Consider the following 18,419-nt stretch of genomic DNA (forward strand, 5'->3'; position numbering starts at 1 on the left):
GAGCATTAGTTTATTTGCGATAAGTTTATTTAAACTTTTGTTAAAATAGGAATCAATTGTATACTATTCTAACTCTGGTGATTCTATTCTAACTCTATATGCACTAAGCAAACGTAAAAGTAGAGGTGTAATAAAAACTCACACATAAAATCTCTTTCCCCTAACGGAAGCAGAATATTTAGCCAAACATTACACCCGCTATATGAGGTGTCACTTCAATTCCATGTATGAGGTCCAGGAACAAGGGACCACACGACGGTAGCACCGGAATAAATATTTGTTCCAAGTATACAATCTTAACTAAGAGTGAAATCATAATAAAGTTACCATATCGAGCCAAAGTAAACAATGTGCTCAAATTAAGCTGATTGCACATTAACAGTTGCGCCTCACGCGGTGTCCGCTGCTCGCGCACTGCTATCAACGCATTTTAGTGTTAATTTTGTTCTGGTTGCTGGCTTACATACGAACAAAGGCATGCCGCTCAGCAATTTAGCGTATTGGTACGATGCCGCGTAGAAACTAATTAGGGGTTTTGATTGTATTTAACTGCCATACCACTAACGGGTTATCCTGCTATCATCTTAGACGGCATCATCTCTTACAGGGGATATTGCAGTCAGCGCTATTAATGATCCACTGCTGACCATAGGCTTTTTCCAATGCCACTAAACTTATGTTATCACGAAGATGAGTTAAAACGAAGGTTGGTGATAAAAACATTAGCCGCTGCAATGCACGGCACATGCAGGTGTATAATAAAGCGTGATTCTCATTTTCGGTATTGAGAAGGCGATGGTTGATTGTTGGACGTGCATCACGTTTTGTGCTCCCATGGTGTGCGATCAGCATTTGTAGTTAGAGTACAAACCAGTGTGTTCTTCGAAATCGGGCACTTTTAAGGATAATAAATATATTTAGGGCTATATTTAAATCGACAAATATAATGTTTTGACCGTTATCATATGAGAAATATTGCAGAATTAATCCTCAGTTAATTACTAACTTACCAAACAAATAAACACACTTTTGCAGTATAATATCCATTTAAGGTATATCAGTTAGTTCATGCATAGTTTTTACATTGTCGCAGCATGATTGTTATAATCAGGCAGTGTATGAATATTGAAGTCAGTACTAATAAAATATCGGCTGTCTCTACGTTATCTTATATGGCATAGGCTAAGCTTTGTGTAACAAAAAGTTTTGTATCGTTAAAAAATAGTAAGAAGGCGAAGATTTTTGCAACACATCTCTTTTAAGAACTGCCAAACGGTTGTAAATATTTACTACCGTTTATTATTATTACCAGATGTGCCCAGCGGCTTCGCCTGCGTAATTTTGGGAGGCAGCGTACTGCTACATAGTCTAAACCTATAGTGATATATGAGATTTTAAGTTTTTTTTTTCACAAACATTTGTTTATCTTTCGTATTATTTTTTTTCAATAAAAAGTATACTATTTTATTTCTAATACCTCCAAGAATATGTATAAAAAGTTTCATGAAGATCGGTTCAGTAGTTTTCCAGTGAAAGCGTAACAAACAAACTTACATTCACATTTATAATATCAAAGTAGGGATATGACACATATATTATTTGAAAATTATTTCCACTTGTGCGCCAGTCCTCTGAGAGTTGATAAAGCTGTGGGAGAAGATACTTTTTTCCTTTCCCCGGGGAGTTCATTGTCTCCTGCCCATGCTAGCCGTGATTTCAGGGTGGTTTCGCCATTATATCTAAACGATAATCAAAGTGAACGGCCACAGGACTATATCGAAACAGTTCATCGGGTTATAGCCACTGCTTTTATCTCTGCCTAATTGAAACCTTTTGGTTGGTTCAGTTATGACGTTTAACAAACAATACAGGATAACCTATAGTAGTAGTAGTATTATATAGTACCTTTAACGAGGCCTGCTTTGATGGGAGATAGGACCGTGTTTACCTTATGCAGCGTCTTACATACCAAATACTTACATAACAAAAACTAGACTCAAGAGCCAACGCTTATTCTTCCCAAGGGTTGAATCTAGCCATAGTAATCGTTTTGACTGCATTCCTTTTTTTTCTCGTTATTTTCTTTTGTATTATGAAGTCAAACATTAAGTTTCTGCCAAACATAAAGAAATACTTCTTGTGAACTAGAGAATCATTATTAACGTGTCTTGATGGGTAGATGTCTGTAGATATCAGCTAAAGTGATTATTACAGTCGCAAAAGCATGTTATGGAAGAAAAATACTAAACAATGGCCTAAACTAATTATTCAATTATCCGATACTTTTTGTTCCAGTTATTACTTGTTAAGCTTGTACAATTAAAATTTTATGAATTAATTTTAATTCCACAGTCACGGATGTGATACTGGTCAAACATAAATCTATCATCATCAGCCCACAATTCAACTACTGAACATAGGCCTCCCAAAGACCAATTGTTGTGGACTTTTTAACGACAATTTATTGCGTTCGGAGCTCTTTTACGCTTGGTGAATGGAATTTTACGTTTCACCAAATATTGGAATCAACTAATCATAGCTATTACGTACATATTTTTTAAATATCTTACCACTCCTTAAAATCCTAGAATTAATGCTCTACTGTGTACTGCCTTCTGGGTATATCTAAAAAAGTATCTAAAAAAGGCTTGGAATAATAAAATAACTGTAGGTAGTAAGGTAAGAGGGCTCGCTGAGAGGAACAGAATTGAACTACCATTATAGCCATTATGCCAATAATTATGAAAAATAATAATAGCGTTATTTATAAGCATACCACTAGTTTCACGATATGCCTTATTATCAGATAGCTAATGGTGTTTTATGAGATACCTACTTAAATTATTGTACGTATTTAAATCACTATCCACCAATCACGATCTTCAAAGCTAGTCCCTAGTATAAAAATATAAATATATAAGTAATAAGCATTCAATAAATCTGATATATCATTGCAAGGTTGCCAATAGTACAATGTTAATAATATTAAGATAAAAATAATTGTTCAACCATTCATCTGTAGACAGAGGTGTGACATGCGGCAGCGTTGAACTCTTCAGTATGGCGCGAACGCGATCGTCGGGTGCTGCCCTGTTTTTTACTCCGCTTCTAACGAGATCTCGAGTCCAAACATCGGGGTCGCTCGGCCCGTATATTAAACGCTCTAGGATATTAAAATGAGACAAATTTATAGCCGCTCTCCGATTATATGTTCGATAAACGCGCAGACCGGTGATTATGATATCTCGAGAGTTTAATCGTAGCATCGATACGGACTCGCGTTCCGTTCCACACTAAACCAGTACTAATAAAAAAGAAACTAGTTACTGGCATTCGTCGGTTTAGGTTGGAAAATCAACAAGACGGTGGGAGAGGAGTCGGAACCGCGGTGCGTTATCGGACCAATCGGCTCGAACAATGCCTCGAATGTTTCAATATAAACCCGACAGCATTTTTAACGTTTCATTGGTGCTGTAACAATCGTAAAATAAATTCTCTACGCCTTCTCAGAGCTCTGATTAATGTAGTACACAGCGCCGCGTCGCGTTTATTTTTTCACCTCTGTGTTCTCTAGCTGAATTTATGAGTCGAGAGGACCGGGACGCAAAGAGTGCGTTACTACTTGTATCTTCGAGTTCACATTTTATCATCTGTTATAAGAAACATTTGTGTTAATGTTCTTTCAAGTAATACTAAAAATAAACTGTTTCTTTAGTTTAGTATGAAACTGCGTTTGGAGTTTGTCTACCCAAAAATCTTGCTACTAAATAGACCAGTTCCAGTTTTGTGCAAAAGTATAGAGAAAAGAAATAAGTGTTTTTCTGTTTTCATCTACGCTTACCTGATATAAAACTAATCTAGAATTTATTCTTATAACTGTTACCTATAGGTGAAAGTATGAGTGTTTGCGAATATATGACGAATTGCTGGACGACTTGATTTAAAACTTTAAAGAATATCAGATTAACGAATCCGAAGCAATTACAAATTAGCAAATCTCATGAAGATTATCTCTTGAAGATTTTAGAAGTTAATAAACACGTAGTACAGCATTTAAAAATAAAATACCTCGACAAATAAATTGATATATTTTTGTGAAAGTTTAGATTTTTGACACCAAAACTGCGCCCGAACTCTTTGAAAAGAGTGTAACAGAGAGTGAGAATTTGTATCGAAGTTGTGTTGTTAAATAACCACAACGATGTTGGGAATTTTAACTTAATCTTATGAAACAGATATTAAAATACACATTAGAAATATTAAATGATTTTTTTGGAAAATAACTACAGTCATTGCAATTTTTTAAGTTTTACCCCATGAACATTCTTTATATACGATAAATCACTCATAGACGTAGTCAAAGTCGTGTCCCAGTTTATTATTTCAATATTAATACGTACCTTATAAGATTATATACAACTTATAAGAGGCGAATACTTAAAGTATTTTATAAAATGTCTGGATAATTAATTTCCTCTTTCGTTATCTTCTGAAAATGTATGAGTTATCACTTATGTGTTAACAGGTATACATGATAGATTACTCAGATAAAACTATTGATGGCTTATGTTTTGAGCACCTAGTGTAATATGTTATTTCAATGAGAAAATTTAAATAATGTCACGGGATTCGTTTTCGTTGCGGTTATGCCTCGTGGGAATCTCATGACTTCGGATAGCTTTGAATCTGTATTTCCTTTACCAGAAATAATAAGTTAAGGTATTAGGTGTTGTACAACTAATACCTTAAATTATTATTTCTGGTTAGTTATTTATAAGAGATACTATTTTTCAAAGTCGTAGTACTTTTTTGCTTATAAATGAGGGGTCATTGGTTTCGATTAAGTTGTCGGAGAGTCACTGGATTTGTGACATAATAACACGTTCACTACACATTGCAAATCAAGCAATTAATTCAAGCACAAACTAAAGTATTTTACATATCAGTTAAAGGAGAATGGTTAATTATTTGTCTCAGTTAAAGTCAATTTAAAAAAAGTTGCCGCCAAACTTTTTTTCAATTGATATGCTTTGACCGCGCACAACTTCTAATACGTAAGAATAACGAAATAAAAATTATTCTTTGTTACTCCATTTATAATCTTTTACTTCCTGTCTTACCTGTCTGTGAAAATCCCTGTTCTACTGCTCAGAAGACCATTAAAAAATTTAAAAACCATACACAGATTATATTTTGTATATATATTTTAGAAGTTGTGTAATCTTTTTCACTATGATACCTTTTGTAAATGGAAAGGACAAGATAACTTCAGTATTAGAGCTTTTTATGACAGTTGTTGTTCGAGGAAGTAGTAATGTTCGCCAAGCAGCAATGTTCTGGTCTGAAGGGCCTGGTGTAATCACAAACATATGAGCTTTCATTCCTCTTATGCAACAGCTTTATGGAAACAGAGTGGCACTCTGTAGGACATGTCCTGCCACTCTGTCACCTTGCATGCCCTGGGAACTGTTGCTTTGTTTATAGGCGATGGTTTTACAATAACCAATAGATAGACATTACTTGGTCCGCCAATTATTACTTTAAATAAAAAAACGACTTTAATTATTTGTCAATGTTTGTAAGTGCACATGTTTACCTATAAATGCTAAACGGGCGACCTATTCTTATAGGCATTTAGCCATAAGGCTAGCTAAGTATCCCGGCAATATGAATACAGGTTAGAAACTGACCCAGCCATGTCGTTTTTTGATGAAAAATAATTAGTCTTAAACTCTTATTTTTCATTCTATAACTAGTTGCTACCTAAGATTCAGTGCCCAGCCTCCGTTGACAACTGAGTTTACACAATGCAAATAGTTATTTTACAGTTATATCATTGTCGTCCTTGGTTTCTCAGGCTATTTGATATCCACAGATTTAAAGAATAGGTTTGTAAATCGCTCTTAATATGCTGTTCACCATTTTGAATTTGTATTCAACGCTTGTTTGTGTACTTGCTTGATTGACTGCGTCTGATCGGAGTCAATAAAAATACAGCCGCTGTATAACTACTACGGCTTTTTTAGATCGCATTTTGTCGCATGAGGGTAGGATTAATCACAGTAGGCTGAGAGGATTATGGTTTCAAATAATTTTCAGTCTTATTCGAAAATTGACACCCAAAATATCTATTAATAGGTTTTTTAAATTGGAAAAGTATGTTTATTAGTTTCATGGTGTGCCTTTTGAAGAAACAACATAATAAACCGAAGTGATTTATTATGGGCCAGAGAGTGACAAAGGATACTCTCCATCCCAAAAATTTATTTGTATATTATAAATGCAAAAGTGAGTTTGTTTGTCCGTATTTTGCGTTATAGATACTATAGTATCCCTAATTTAAGGCACGCACACGAAACCGCGAAAAGGGCTACAATAGCATTACTACATATAGCATTAAATAGGTAATAGGTAATAAACAGGTTCGGAGCCAGCAAAAACCACAATTTACAGAGTATGTATATATGTATATTCTGTATGAGGGAACCCAAAATCTAAAAGTTTCCAGAGCGGCTGATCCATTTGACTTGTTTCGCGGCGGTTTCTTAGGGTAACTCGGTACATCAGACACAAAAAAACATTTACAGTCTATCTCACTCTAAATTATATCCCTGCGAATAGTCTTTAACTGCGTAACTAAAATGGTAAAATACCGAAATCGGTCCATCAAACACACTGTCGCAGTTATACTATTAGTAATGATACTACATCTTACCATAATAACCTTGCACTCACCATATCCAACTACATTGTTGCGCGAATACCATAAATGCAATCTCGATACATAGAACCAAACGCTTTTGTTCCCGTCTCCAGTTGTTTCACACCTACTTAGGGCTGCGGAGCTAAGTCTCGTTAACTGAGATTGAAGGCCCGCGGTCGACGCCCGGCTCCTCACATAAAAACCTGATATGCAATATGCTCGCCTATGGAAGCTCGGTTAAATAACTCGGCCTTACTTCAATAGCTTCAGCCTAACCCATTATTTTACTGGAAATTTTATTACCGGATGTGAATTTAGTATAGAAATTGAGTTTTATCGAGTATGGTTTATAGCTACTTATGCAAATAATGAAAATACCATTTACTGGTTTTAGTTATGATTTGTATTTTTTTATTTTTTGTGTCTTTGTACCGTGTATAAATTAATAAAAACATTAGTATTTGAATGACTTTGAAAACATTTTAAAGTACAAACTGTAACGTGGTTTGTTTTTGTTTTAGTCCTTTATACTGATTAAAATTTATGTATGTTGTATGAATTCAAGAAATGTTTTCTGTAGCGACAAATGTTTATTTCAGATATGATATTTTCAATGTTCAAAATAGGTACAGCATATTTACCTAAATTTCCAAGAACAGATACTTAATTTTTAAACATTCGCATGTAAAAAATATTTGGTGAAATTAATTGTATGAACTATTTAAAAAAACATTTATATCTGCAGATTAGCTAGTATTTATTTGTTAAGCTATTTAAAATTTTAAAGAGATACAAATCTATTGAATCTAAAAATATTGTATTTTGTCTCAAGTTATTACAGGTATTAGTTAGTTATAATAGGTATGTAGGTATTCATTATACTTGTTATACTATTACCACTAGGACGAGCCTTTTAAACCGTACTAAAGTGTGGAAGGTGTTACGTCAAAATCCTTCACTCCTACTAGAGGGGTCTGAAACTAGCACTAACAACTAAATTGAATAGAACTTGAAAAAGGTTGAGAAGGATTTCAACTAGAATGATATGAGGTATAATATAAAATTGTTTGAAAATAAGTTTGTTTTCTTCTTCTAATTTCCATCATAATATTTATATTACGGCAATTTACGGGCTCTTATAAATCGTGAACTTAATCAGTTCCATTTCGGAAGTAGCGGTTTCGGAAGTATATTTTAATAGCAAAGAAGCGTGAAACATCCAATGTCAATCAATTTATTGAAATTGCTGCCAATTTTGTGCTAAAGTGTCTAAATTTACTAACTAACTAACTAAATGGGTCAGTACAAAGATAGTGCTGCCCTTGAAATGAAATGAAATAAAAGGAAAATACCGATACCTTTTCCGATATTCAACAGAATCTGCATTAAATCCACATTTGAACTTAAAATTTTGTGTTTGTTGATAAATTAGATTCACATGTGAGAAAAAAACAATGATTAGTTCCTACCTAATTAATAATTTTTATACGTACTTTTACAACGTAATTTTTTAAATTAGGAATAAAATTCAAGTCATTCATAACTAACTATCGATTAGTTACAATTATTTTGTGATTTTTGTATTTATAATAATATCCTTGAAGAAAATAAATAAAATACTATTTACCTATCTAACTAAAAATAATAAGTGCTCTAAGAATAGCATAAGGTGTTTTGTGTGCATATAACTTTGCTTTATTCAATAAATATAAATACTGAACTGTAAAAAAACTAAGTTTCATTTAAAATCATATTTAATTCTTTTTATCACTTTTTGACACAGTCCATTTTTGAATTTTTACAATAAATATGTTCTTTTGTCATGACTAAATTACATAATATACATCAATGATAAGAAAAATAACTATCTACAACTAATTTATCACAGATTTCGGCAACAACGCCCTGCCATTTCTAACTACTATTTAAGTATCGTATTAGTCGGCTAGTTTTGTCCAGCAAGCACAGCCTTATTAGGCCTAATACATGTTTTATACAGACAATATGCCAAACATTAATCATACATTGACCATGTTTCTGATTGACGTTAACTTAAAACGACAAATGCTTTTTGTAATCGGTAATCAAGCTATTTACAATCCTAATCTATGACTATTATAGAAGGTATATTTACAATACATACGATAACCGACTAGCCATCACATTAACACTTTAGTCACTAAACTTTAGTCACTGCACGTTAGCCCTAGACACTTCAGTCTGGCTACGTAAACTTGCACTACACATGGACGGAGAGATTGCGAGGCGAGCCTCGCGTTGGAATTTGATGTTGGGTATGGGATGGGTGTGGTGGCAACACGGGATGTGCTCCATGCACCGGTGGTGGTGGTAACGCACCCAAGTGGTTTCTGGGGTGGTGATGTCGATGCATTGGCACGGCACCCGCGCCTGGGCTTGGCATGCCATGACACCTCTGCTTGTCGGGAACATCGGGTAGCGCGAATCTTAACTTCTCCCAAAACAGTTTATCACCCCAATTGAAATGTGTATTAGTTTTTAAGTACAGTCTTATATCTGGATCGAGATCTTTTTGTGGCACTTCACCTAATATCACCACTATAAGTCTTTTTCGTCTGTCTCTTAACACTTGATGATGCGCGGATTTAAACTCAAAACGACACCATTCGGATTTTATAAAGTTCTCACTAAGCACCATTATAGTACGACGCGAGGATTCAACTGCTTGTATTATATTGTCGGCCACATAACCACCAACTGGAAAGTCACGATAGTGTAAGTACAGTTTGTAAGGAGGATCTCCGCGTTCTAAGACTGGTGCGAGTTTCTCAGTCACCCATGCTTCATCTTTGGAACTATAACTCACAAAAGCATCATATAGCTTTTCACGATCATCACGGTCCATGTCACTTGCCTTATAGAACAGGCGCACACCGAACTTGGAATGGAACCACACTCTCATTTGTTGTCTGTATTTAAAAACAATCGTAATTACAATTAATACTAATAGGACGGCTCCTAGGGCTACACAAAGAAGCGGAATGTAATCTTGTACTTCTTCATTAGTTATAATTGTTTTCGTTGCAGTCAAGTTGCCATTTATGCTGTTATTTATGCTTGGTAGGCCAGTACATATTGTACCATTTTCGTCAATGATTTTGAAACCAGCGTTTGTGTCTTCAAATATACTTGCATTGAACATAGCAATATCTGTGCTATTCGTTTTTGAATACACACATCTTATGCTTGATACATCGGTTATCGAACTTACACGCTTCGTCCATTCTCTAAACAGCTCTGTATATTCACAGTCACATGACCAAGGGTTATCCGATAGAGTGATTGAAGTAATGGCAGGATTTATTTGCCATACCGTTAAAGTTACTAATCTGTTATGGTGAAGATGTAGTATTTTTAATCGTGACATATGACTAAACATTTCTTTTCCAATAGTTTTGATTTTATTATTGTTTATGTATAATTCACGTAGATTATCAAGCCCGTCGAATTCTTGTCCTTCAACCACTGTCAAACTATTATAATCCAAATGGAGGACTTCCAGTTCTTTTAATCCATTAAATGTTCTATTGTGAATAGTCTCTATATGTGATGAATTTAGGTATAATATCTTTAATCTTTTTCTGCCAATGAATGCGTGACTGGGTAAAACTTTTATTTCATTTCCATCCAAGTACAGTTGCGTGGCCTCCATAGGTATTCTCTCAGGTAGTAAATTATTATATCCAGCATTAGAACATTCCACAACGTTTGCAGACCACGACTGATCATGGTAACAAGTACAATTATTTGGGCACGTCATTTCACAGTCGCATGCATCAAAATCACAACAGTGACAAAGAGCAAAGCAGTGGAAATCATATTTACATAAAAATTGGTGTGGCGCAGCCTCTACTAAAGGTACATATGCATTGCCACGGTTGTAGAGTAATTTACAGTAAATGCTGTCCAAGTCCATTAGCTTAGGTTGAGTTCGGGCTCTATTCCCAGTATTTATTTTTTGTAACCACTCCATCGTACAGTCGCACTCTAATGGGTTTCCTCCAATAAAAAACTCCGGTACTGACTTATCTTGTGGAACAGCAGATATTCTCAATGAGTTAGGGTCCAAACTTGTTATTTTGTTGCCGTACAAATCCACTCGAGTTAAATTAGGTTTTTTGAAGAACGTGTAGGACTGTACTTTGGATATTAAATTGTCATTTAAATACAACATCTCTACAGAGTTAGGTATTGCACTCCCAGTAATCTCCGTTAACCTATTAGAACTGGCGTCGAAAGTACTAAGCGATAGCTGCGATTCAATTTCAAAGTAATTCCCAAGTTCAGCAATTCTGTTAGCGTGAATGTCCAACCACTGCAATCCAGTTGGAATCATAGCGTAATCGAACCATTCTAGGCGATTATCGGAAATGTTCAACCATACCAAATTAGGTAACTTGGCAAAAAGTCCGCCTATGTCGGTCAAGTAATTTCCATCCAATCTTATTGCTTGTAAGTTAATATTTCCATCAAAAGCGCCAGCTTCAATTTTGTGAATTTTATTTCTCGAGAGGTTTAAAATTTTCAGTGATGTCATTTTGTCGAAGACGCCCTTGCTGATATTTCCAATATTGTTCTCAGTTAGTCTCAGTCCGTACATCTGTTGCATTGTCATGAACGAAGCGTTTTCAATGCTTACTATCAGATTTTCTCCGAGGTCTAGGGTTTTTAATTGAGGTATTTCTTTTAAGGCTATAGGAACTTCATCTAAGCGATTTCCATTTATATGTAAATCTTGTAAAGAAGTACAGTTGCGCAAGGCATTCGGATGTATTTTCGAAATGCGGTTGCTGTCAATGGATAAGACTGATAAAACTGGCAGACCAATGAATGAAAAGCTTTCAATGTTTGTTAGTCTATTATTTGATAATATTAGCGTATGTAAATTTCCAAGCGATGTAAAAACATTTTCAGATATATGCTCAATGAAATTATCTTGCATTTTCAGTATCTGTAGGTTATGTAAATCTCTAAAGAGGGCTATTTCCATTTTTGAAACCCTGTTATGTGAAAAGTCTAAAAATACGAGACGTTTTAATCCAGAAAATGTAGAAGTATTAATCCAATCTGAGGTTAGTTCGTTATATGATAAATCTAAAACTAGTAATTGAAAGAGATCGCTAAATAGACCAGGAGCTAGTACTGTAATTGTATTGTTATTTAAGTATATTTCTTTCAACTCCTTCGTATCACTAAATAGTTCTGGTGGCAAGCTAGTTAGCTGGTTATCAGAAAACCGAATAGTTGTTAACGATATAAGCCCTTCTAGGGCTCTATCGGCTACAGAGTTGAGGCCGTTTCCCTGCAAATATAATTTCTGTAATCTTCTTAACCCAGAGAGGAGACCCGGTGGCAGTGTATCTATAACATTCCTTGACAAGTCTAAGACTAATAAGTTGTCTCCGCATTTTTCGGTGGGATGACGATGGGCAGTTGAAAATTGAAAATGACTGACATCTCTCATTCTGTTACCAGTCACATTTAAATATTCGAGATTTCGTAATGAGCAAAGTGCTCCCTCAGGAAATGTCAACATATTATTTTCGCTGAAATCTAATCGTTCTAGGTTCTGTACATCTCTCGAGAATGCAGTGGGTGTAACTTCAAGTGACATTGTAGACCAATCTGTGTTGTGAGTTCTTATAGTCAAATTTCTTAGTTCACGGAGGCCAGTAAAAGCCCCATCAGAAAGATTGCCTATTTTGCAGTATTCAATTGTTAGTTCCCGCAACTCTATAAGCTGTCGAAAGCTTCCAGGTGAAAGAGAGCTTTGAAAGAAAAGCGCATCGCTGCATTCAAGCCGCAGTCGCACTGTGAGATGAGGTTGGATGGCACTGAAGTTAGTATTTTCTAATTCGCTATTTATCGTCCTCAGTCGGCATTGTAGCGCGACTCCGGAATCTTCGTCGTCAGTAGTCCAACGGCATTCATCTGGAGCTTGATAACGCGCTCCTGTCGTTGCCGACAAAGAAGCACTCCACGCGGGCAAAACAGCGCTAAGCGCCAATATAGCGCTCGTGAGCCACATCAGACACATTGTTTTCCTTTCACTGAACTTCACTTTAACTTTTGCATAGTTTTATTTGTTTTTCGTAGCACTTGTATTGCACATAATCCTATTACGTTTATTATCTCAACAAGCCGAAACAGCGCACACGTTTAACCGGCCACTCAACTCTTATTCCGCGTAAGCACTAATTGGACAAGATCGTGCTCGCCGCTCGATAACGAGGAACGTGGCGCGCACGTCCGCGCTGAAGTCTGGGGTGGAACTGACTCGGAGTAAAACCTGCGCTGCGCTCGCGCACAAGGCCGTGCCGGTTCACGCGTTCCAACAGGTAAATCAACGCCCGGGGCTAAAACGTTCTATCCGCCTCGTGTAATGCTTTACCTTTCGCTCTACTCATTTCACGAAAGAGCTTGTCAGAAAAATACACGGAACGCACACATTGACGTGTTACACACAACACTTAGTATGAAAACCGCTTTTTGTACGGCTCAGGCGTGCTTTTAGTAGAATGAGTGCGAGCGAGACGGACTAGTGGTTGCGGGGTAAGCTCGCAGAGTTTGGTGGGGATTTCGACAGCTGCCCAGGTAGTGCGCTGGCGCATTGCTGAGGTCGTCGCTTGTGAGCTCTGCGTTGGTAGGATTGTATTGCGAACGTTTGAAGAATGCTGCGATACTGTTTACTCATCATACTTAATGAAATGAAAAGTTATTTTGCCTCATTATTTTAATTTTCAGCAATAAACTAATAGCCATGACAGCGCATGTTTTTAGGTCTAAGTGCAAATTAAACTTTATTATGTCTGTCCAATTTGTTAAAGCAATTTCAAACAAAATTAAATTGTACCAACACTTAACGTATTGTTTATATTGAACTAGGTAGTAGTTTTTTTTATTTCTTTCCATTTAAAATTATTAAAGCTTCTATGTTAATAAGTAATTTCTGAGTAATTTTTTTTGGATTTTATTATAAATAAAAAAAAATCATTGTAGTGTAGTCTAATTAAAAAAAAAGTTTCTCTTTAACTCTAAAATCTCCACATGTACCTATATCAAATTGCTTTTACTAAATTGCAGTTTCTGAGAAAACAGGCCCTAATCGCCCTTTATTTAAGTTAAACGATTTTGATATTTATTTCTCGCCATTCCGCATGTAACCCGTAATCAAATTAAACATCTAAGCATTATGTGTTTTGGGAAGGCATTCATTTTAGGAATCCGTTTGATTAAACCAATTGTGGTTATAATTTTAATGCAAAACAAATTTTAAATGTTTCATATGACTTTTTATTAACAGAACATAGTATAAAGTAAAGCGAGTACATTTCCTTATTTTAAAAATGAAGGATGGATTTAATTCAAGTTTGCATCATTGGATAGACCTTATCTCTAAGGTTTGGGTATTTTTTGTTATGTCCATTCTATTTATTTATGGTTAATGGTTATAATATCATTATTTCATCTACTATTTTATTTATGTATGTACTTCTATCTTACATAATATATTAAGTACATAGTTTACAAACGCTTTGTTACTTCTGCACAACAGACTCATATAGTACCTAAAATATAATTCCAAAACCAAAACTGCTGTAGGTCATGAAATTGAGACAGATCTGGTTGCAGTGTCTGTAAGATATCTTAGTACCGAATTTCACTAATAGGTTATCTTTTTTATCAGTAAAACGCCTGAACTGAAATAACTGATAATAATCCTCGAACGGCCAAACAGATATTCGTTATTCATATAAAAATAACTATCCCTATATCCTAGAAGTAATTAAGCCTAATTGGAACGCTTTCTCCTCTTTTTGCGCCATTGCACTCATGCTATAGTGAAATGTTACCGTTTGTTTACCTAAATTCTCTTTAAACATACTGTAGCTCTGTTACTTGTCTAATCTTGAGGTATTATTCATTTGTATCCTTTGTTATCGTGCTGGAGATAATATTACATTATCTCCAGCACGTAAGAAAAAAATTAAGTAGCTGACCAACCGACGCGCCTCTGGCCTTCTCGGGCACAAATTACTTTACCTGGTTTTGGAGAATAATGCCAAATGCAATTGTTTGCGGTCGCTTGCAGCTGATGTAATAATATGACAGAAAACAAGCTTCTTGACAGCTGACATGTTGGTTTTTACCAAATTACTAAAATTAGATACACGTACTGAAATTTGAGTATTTTGCGTATGTATTTAAAATACTTGAGTTTTTGTCAATATTTCATCAGAATCATGCTGTCAATAAAATTGAACTTTTGATATTTGCATATTTTTAATGTTGTTCACAACTAATTGGTTAATTAGTAAAATTAATAGAGTTGGTAAAGGCTATCAACTGATTCAATTTCAACATATGAATTATTGATAAGGCTTATGTTGAGCAATGTTTGGGTTTAGTTTAACCAATTTCGACGTATAGCCAGTGGCGTGCATAGAGGGTATGCACAGGGTATGCAGATGATATAAAATTAAGAAATTCCCCAGTACGCGTTTTAAATACTTAAGGGTAGGCTTTTTATAACCCTTACAATGCCTATCCTTAAGTTTTTAAAAACTCGTACTGGAGATTTTCGTCATTTTATATCATCTGCATACCCTGTGCATACCCTCTATGCACGCCACTGCGTATAGCTACCTATAATTAAAATATTTTTTTTATCTTACTCTTATGCTCTACAAAACTGTTTCTGTTGTGCAATATTTAGCGCTGAAAGCCCAGTGGGTACGACTCCTTAACTATCGGAAGGCCAAATTCGAATCCCAGCACGCACCTCTGAATGGTCTAAGTTATGTGCCTTTTAAACAATTTAAATATCACTTCAACGGTGAAGGATGATGCAAGGCTGAAGCGAAGCCAGTTTTGTATTAAAAACTACTAAATATAATCCTAATAAAAAATACTCAGCAGATTTTGGATAAATTTTATATATAAGTTATGATAAAAACATAGAAAATTATAATAGAACTAGTCTAAGCAAGCTGTGTTGTATATATATACAGCTTCATTTATAACATTGGCTGTTCGACCTCAAGTTGTTATATGTTATACCCATTTCCAAGTAGACAATAAGTAGATCGGTGACACGTCATAAGCGATATCCCACCTTTTGTATAATAGGCGGGACCTTGACCACACGATTTGCACCTTTCCTTTACACGAATAGCGCAAATGGTTTTGTAATGGGAATCTCGTCCTTCGTTATAATATTGTATCAATATATCACACGGGGTCCAACGGGTCGTTTGTCCCGCGTCTTGATACCACAAAAGATCAGCGGGTGATCCTTTGACTTTTTGTCGTAAGTGGAGAGGCGTAGCGTGTATTTTATATAAGAAAAGATTGCCGGTAAATCGTGGGTTATTGTTGGCTGTTTAACGTATGTTAGATGGTTGTTATCCATAGCTCGTTATAACGAAGTGTCTGTATTCAATTTACGATGCTCCAAGTCGTCACGCAACTGTCGGGACTAGGGTTTCCAGGCCTTCGAGATGTCGGGGAGTGTATGGGTAACTTTATATATTCTTGTCTGAGCCTAAAAACTAATTAAAGTTTGTAACTTTAGATTTTATTGTATTGTTAGGTGTACAATTTTGGATAATAGCGAATTAGCTTTTAGCCCGCGTTTTTATCAGGTTTTTGATAATTCTGCAAGAGCTGTTAACTTTCAAGGGATAAAAATATCTTATACCTATCTCCAGGATGTAGCTATAATTATATCTACAAAATACCATGATTATCTGTAACATAGTTAAGGCGTGAAAAATAAACAGAAAAAAACTTACATAAGTAACTTAAGTTTATTTATTTATTTATTTACATAAGTACTAATACTATAAACTTAAGTTATATAGTTTTAGTGAGCTAATCCTACCAAATCGTTAATGGATTAAGCTAAATGTTTATTGTTTTTTTCATAGACTTGGTGGCGTATTAAATATGAGATTATTGAAGCAAATGTGTCATAATGTCTGATCTGCCGATGTTTATATTACATAAAATGTTGAGCAATTGATATTAAATAAATATAATTTCTAACGAACGTATTATGCAAGGAAATATCTTATAGGTACATGAACTTTAATTTAAATTTTTTCGATTGCGTATACATATCCCGGGAACGGTGACTGGCAACCTGGCGTTCCTAGCTGAGATGATAGTGCGTAGGTTCTGATGTGGGTCAGTCGCTTGCCTTCATGATTCATGGAAGACCTCTGCTCAACTGGTGTAATAATTTATTGTTTAGTTGAATGCAGAAAATTATACACTCAACTGCGTTACGTACTTTTAAATTGATTGTTAGAGTCGTTTTACTAGGTAAATACTGTACCAATTTGAAAATGTTTTTGAGGTCGTTTGACGAGGATAACAAGTTATTCTTGGAGCAACTGAATTTAAGCTTTCACCTTATGCTTTGACCTTTAGCTTAGCTTTCTGTAGATACGTATATAATATATGATTTTTGGTTGTAATGACATGTCCTCTTACTCGAATAGGATAAATTAGATCCAAAATTTATAATCAATCTAATACAAATTCTTCAGATAACAGAGTTAATTTAGTAGTGCTTCATTTTCGACTCCAAAGCCCCACTATGAGAGATATGGCATTTATCCAGCAGTGATTCAGGATACTTTGTTCCGTAGGTGAATAAGCCTAGAACGCCACGAACACTAACCAAACGAGGCAATCAGTATATAACATTAGTAAATGTAGATAATAATATGACTTAACATTTAAAATTATCTAATAACTGGCGCGTAATAATTTATCTTCCATATTTTGCGTTATCACGATGGTTCATCGCGCGTAAAACGATTCCCTGGTTGATTTCCATTATGTTATTAATTTTTGTAATTTCGGTGCCTAATCTCCGGCGACAGGGCCGATACCCGAGCGACACTTATCTCGACGTCGGCGGACACGTATAATCCATTAAGTCGTCATTTCCACGCCGCTGATCATTCCTCAACCACGCGTCAATCCCGCCCCCGAACGAGCCTCGCCGTATTGTTCGCTACTGCTTCATCACTCCTTTACAAACTAGACTTCCTTCGTAATTCCAAATAAGGCCGGTTAAATGCTACATGAAACGAGAATGGAGTAAGTAAATTTATTACTTACCGGTTATGAAGAATTTTTGCTTCGATTAATATTATACTAGGTGCATATGCAGTCCCATCCAACATTTATACGAAAAAGTGTCTGGTTTTTGTATATATTTTTACTTATGCTTAGCTGTTGACTCTGTTAACATATTGGGCCTTATAAATACGTGGCGTAACGTCGTAATAGATTTGCAGTATTTATAACACTTCAACTATCTTATATACTTCAATAGATTATATACTTCAATTCAAAAATTCAAACTCAAAATTCATTTATTTCAAGTAGGACCAGTTTATAAGCTCTTTTGAAACGTCAAGGCAGATTTCACCGAGAATAGCCGGAAAGAAACTCACCAGATTGCTCTTTTTCAACATCATTTTACAGTTTACAATCTTTTAAATTCGCTATCTTGTGAGAGATGAGAGCTGAGCCTGCTTCTAAGCAACCTTGTCGTTAAGAAATTCATCAATCGTATAGGCACCACGGTTTGTTAAATGTATTTAAACACAGTGTTTAAACTTATTACACAACTTTCGATAAATGCATAACTGTTCCGACG

General features: G+C 35.2%; 2 protein-coding genes across 3 annotated transcripts in view; one reads left to right on the forward strand and one right to left on the reverse strand.

The window, feature by feature from the left end:
• Nucleotides 1-18,419, forward strand: part of LOC120629772 (lysine-specific histone demethylase 1A) — a 464,274-nt gene that overhangs the window by 187,913 nt on the left and 257,942 nt on the right. The window lies entirely within an intron of this gene.
• On the reverse strand, nt 8,628-12,779 carry LOC120629771 (toll-like receptor Tollo). The gene has a single exon (XM_039898807.1). The coding sequence runs from the start codon at nt 12,777-12,779 to the stop codon at nt 8,943-8,945; it is 3,837 nt and encodes a 1,278-aa protein (XP_039754741.1). The 3' UTR covers nt 8,628-8,942.

This window comes from Pararge aegeria, chromosome 15 (assembly GCF_905163445.1).
Source record: "Pararge aegeria chromosome 15, ilParAegt1.1, whole genome shotgun sequence".
NCBI lineage: Eukaryota > Metazoa > Arthropoda > Insecta > Lepidoptera > Nymphalidae > Pararge > Pararge aegeria.